Below are 1,872 nucleotides of genomic sequence, written 5' to 3' on the forward strand. Positions count from 1 at the left end.
TAATGATAGCATCCGTACATATACAATTTTACCTGGCTTTGTGGGTCAGGTCGACTATACAAGAAGTCGTTCTCGGTAGTGAGGGACCATCCGGACACCGTTAGTAATTCCACATCTACCCGATTGCCTGCAATGGACCTGGCAACCCGAGGTTGACATTTGAAACGTTTTGGATATGAAACGTATTCGTTCGGGAACTAGTCGTACTCCGTTGTGTTGTGTTGAGTTGTGTTGTGCACGCTTAACCCTACTGAGAATAACGTGTTTCTACTTCCCCATAACCCGTAACATAGTGGCGAGTGACCAAAATGTGCAACAGGCTAGATGTCATATGTGTTGCTCACACACCCAAAATGATATCTAACCACCAAATACACAACAGGTTTCAAAATGTCCCAAATACATACAGTTCAACGAATATCGCTTACTTTTCAGTCCCCACGGCCATGACAGAGTGGCAAGTGGCAATGATGTGCAGTAGATCAGGCGTCATATCCTCTGCCTCCGAAACAGGACCGCTGAAAGTGGGGCGCGATTGGACCACAGCCGTGTCACTCTCGTCGATGCTGAAGGGGTTGTTCTCACTGAATGGGAATGTGGTTAAAGACACATGAGTCTGGATATATACTTAGAGTTTTGGGCCAAAACACATATCTAAAAATCTTATAACAACCTATTTTTTTAGAGTTTTGAGCACTCGGAATTTTAAAGCAACCACTCGCACTCCTCACTCATGACAATTTGGTTGTTGGGGTGAATCCAAGTTAGATATAATATTCAGATAGTATGAATTCATCACCAGCAAAAAAAACACCTAGCTCTCTATGCATGTTTATAAGGTTATACGTTGGGATGGTATGGGATAGGGACGTACAAGATAGGCAGATGTATTATCCACATAGTATGAAATCATCACACCTAACTCTCTGTTTATATTACAAGGATATACGTAGGGCAGGTATAGAATAGAAGCGTACAAAGTAGGCAGATGTATTATTCACATAGTATGAAATCACAACACCTAACCCTCTGTTTATATTACAAGGATATACGTAGGGCAGATATAGAATAGAAGCGTACAAAGTAGGCAGATGTATTATTCACATAGTATGAAATCATCACACCTAACTCTCTGTTTATATTACAAGGATATCCGTAGGGTAGGTATAGAATATGAGCGTACAAGGTAAGCAGATGTATTATTTACATAGTATGAATTTAATACACGGAATTAGTTCTCTGTGCCAACGAACTACTCTCACTGAAAAAGTAGGTGGCTCTAGCGATATATCTTTCATTTATTCAATGACGTCCGCGGATATACACAACGCACACAGACGTGAACAACCATAGCCAATCCAGACCCACAGGACACCCTGGTCGAGACAAATTTTGTGCACTCAATTTTGGTCATACTTTTCGGTTTTGATGCAGCCCCAAATCCATACAACAACCGGGCCATAGACACACAGGCCAATAAAAACTCACAAGACAACTCGGGACTAGAAAAAATTGTGCCCTCGATTTGGGTCGTACTTTTTGGATCTGGTGCACTCCTTATCCATACAGCGACCAGACCATAGTACACACAGGCCAATCAATACTCACGAGACACCCACCTGTAGTCCTGTGCATCGAAAATCACTGCGAGTGCATAGTCGAACAACAGATCAGGCGATGTCAGGGTACCTGTGACGCATGGAGTAGTGTTGACAAGGGTAAGCACGTGGTAAGGATAGGAATCTGTGAGAGATGGTGTGTGTTGTGATGGGTCGGCATAGGATATGCATACGGGTATATATATATATATATGTGTGTGTGTGTGTGTGTGTGTGTGTGTGTGTGTGTGTGTGTGTGTGTGTGTGTGTGTGT

The 1,872-nt window shown here is 42.6% G+C and overlaps 1 protein-coding gene across 1 annotated transcript; it reads right to left on the reverse strand.

Moving 5' to 3' along the window:
- Window positions 1-32: 32 nt before the first annotated feature.
- On the reverse strand, window positions 33-1,743 carry SARC_15168 (hypothetical protein; the record flags this gene model as incomplete). Its single annotated transcript, XM_014290706.1, has 3 exons — window positions 33-138; window positions 429-584; window positions 1,620-1,743. Coding segments are annotated over 3 exons (386 nt in total), but the record flags the coding sequence as incomplete, so codon positions are not given.
- Between the last annotated feature and the right edge of the window lie 129 nt (window positions 1,744-1,872).

This window comes from Sphaeroforma arctica (assembly GCF_001186125.1).
Source record: "Sphaeroforma arctica JP610 unplaced genomic scaffold supercont1.5711, whole genome shotgun sequence".
Taxonomy (NCBI): domain Eukaryota; class Ichthyosporea; order Ichthyophonida; genus Sphaeroforma; species Sphaeroforma arctica.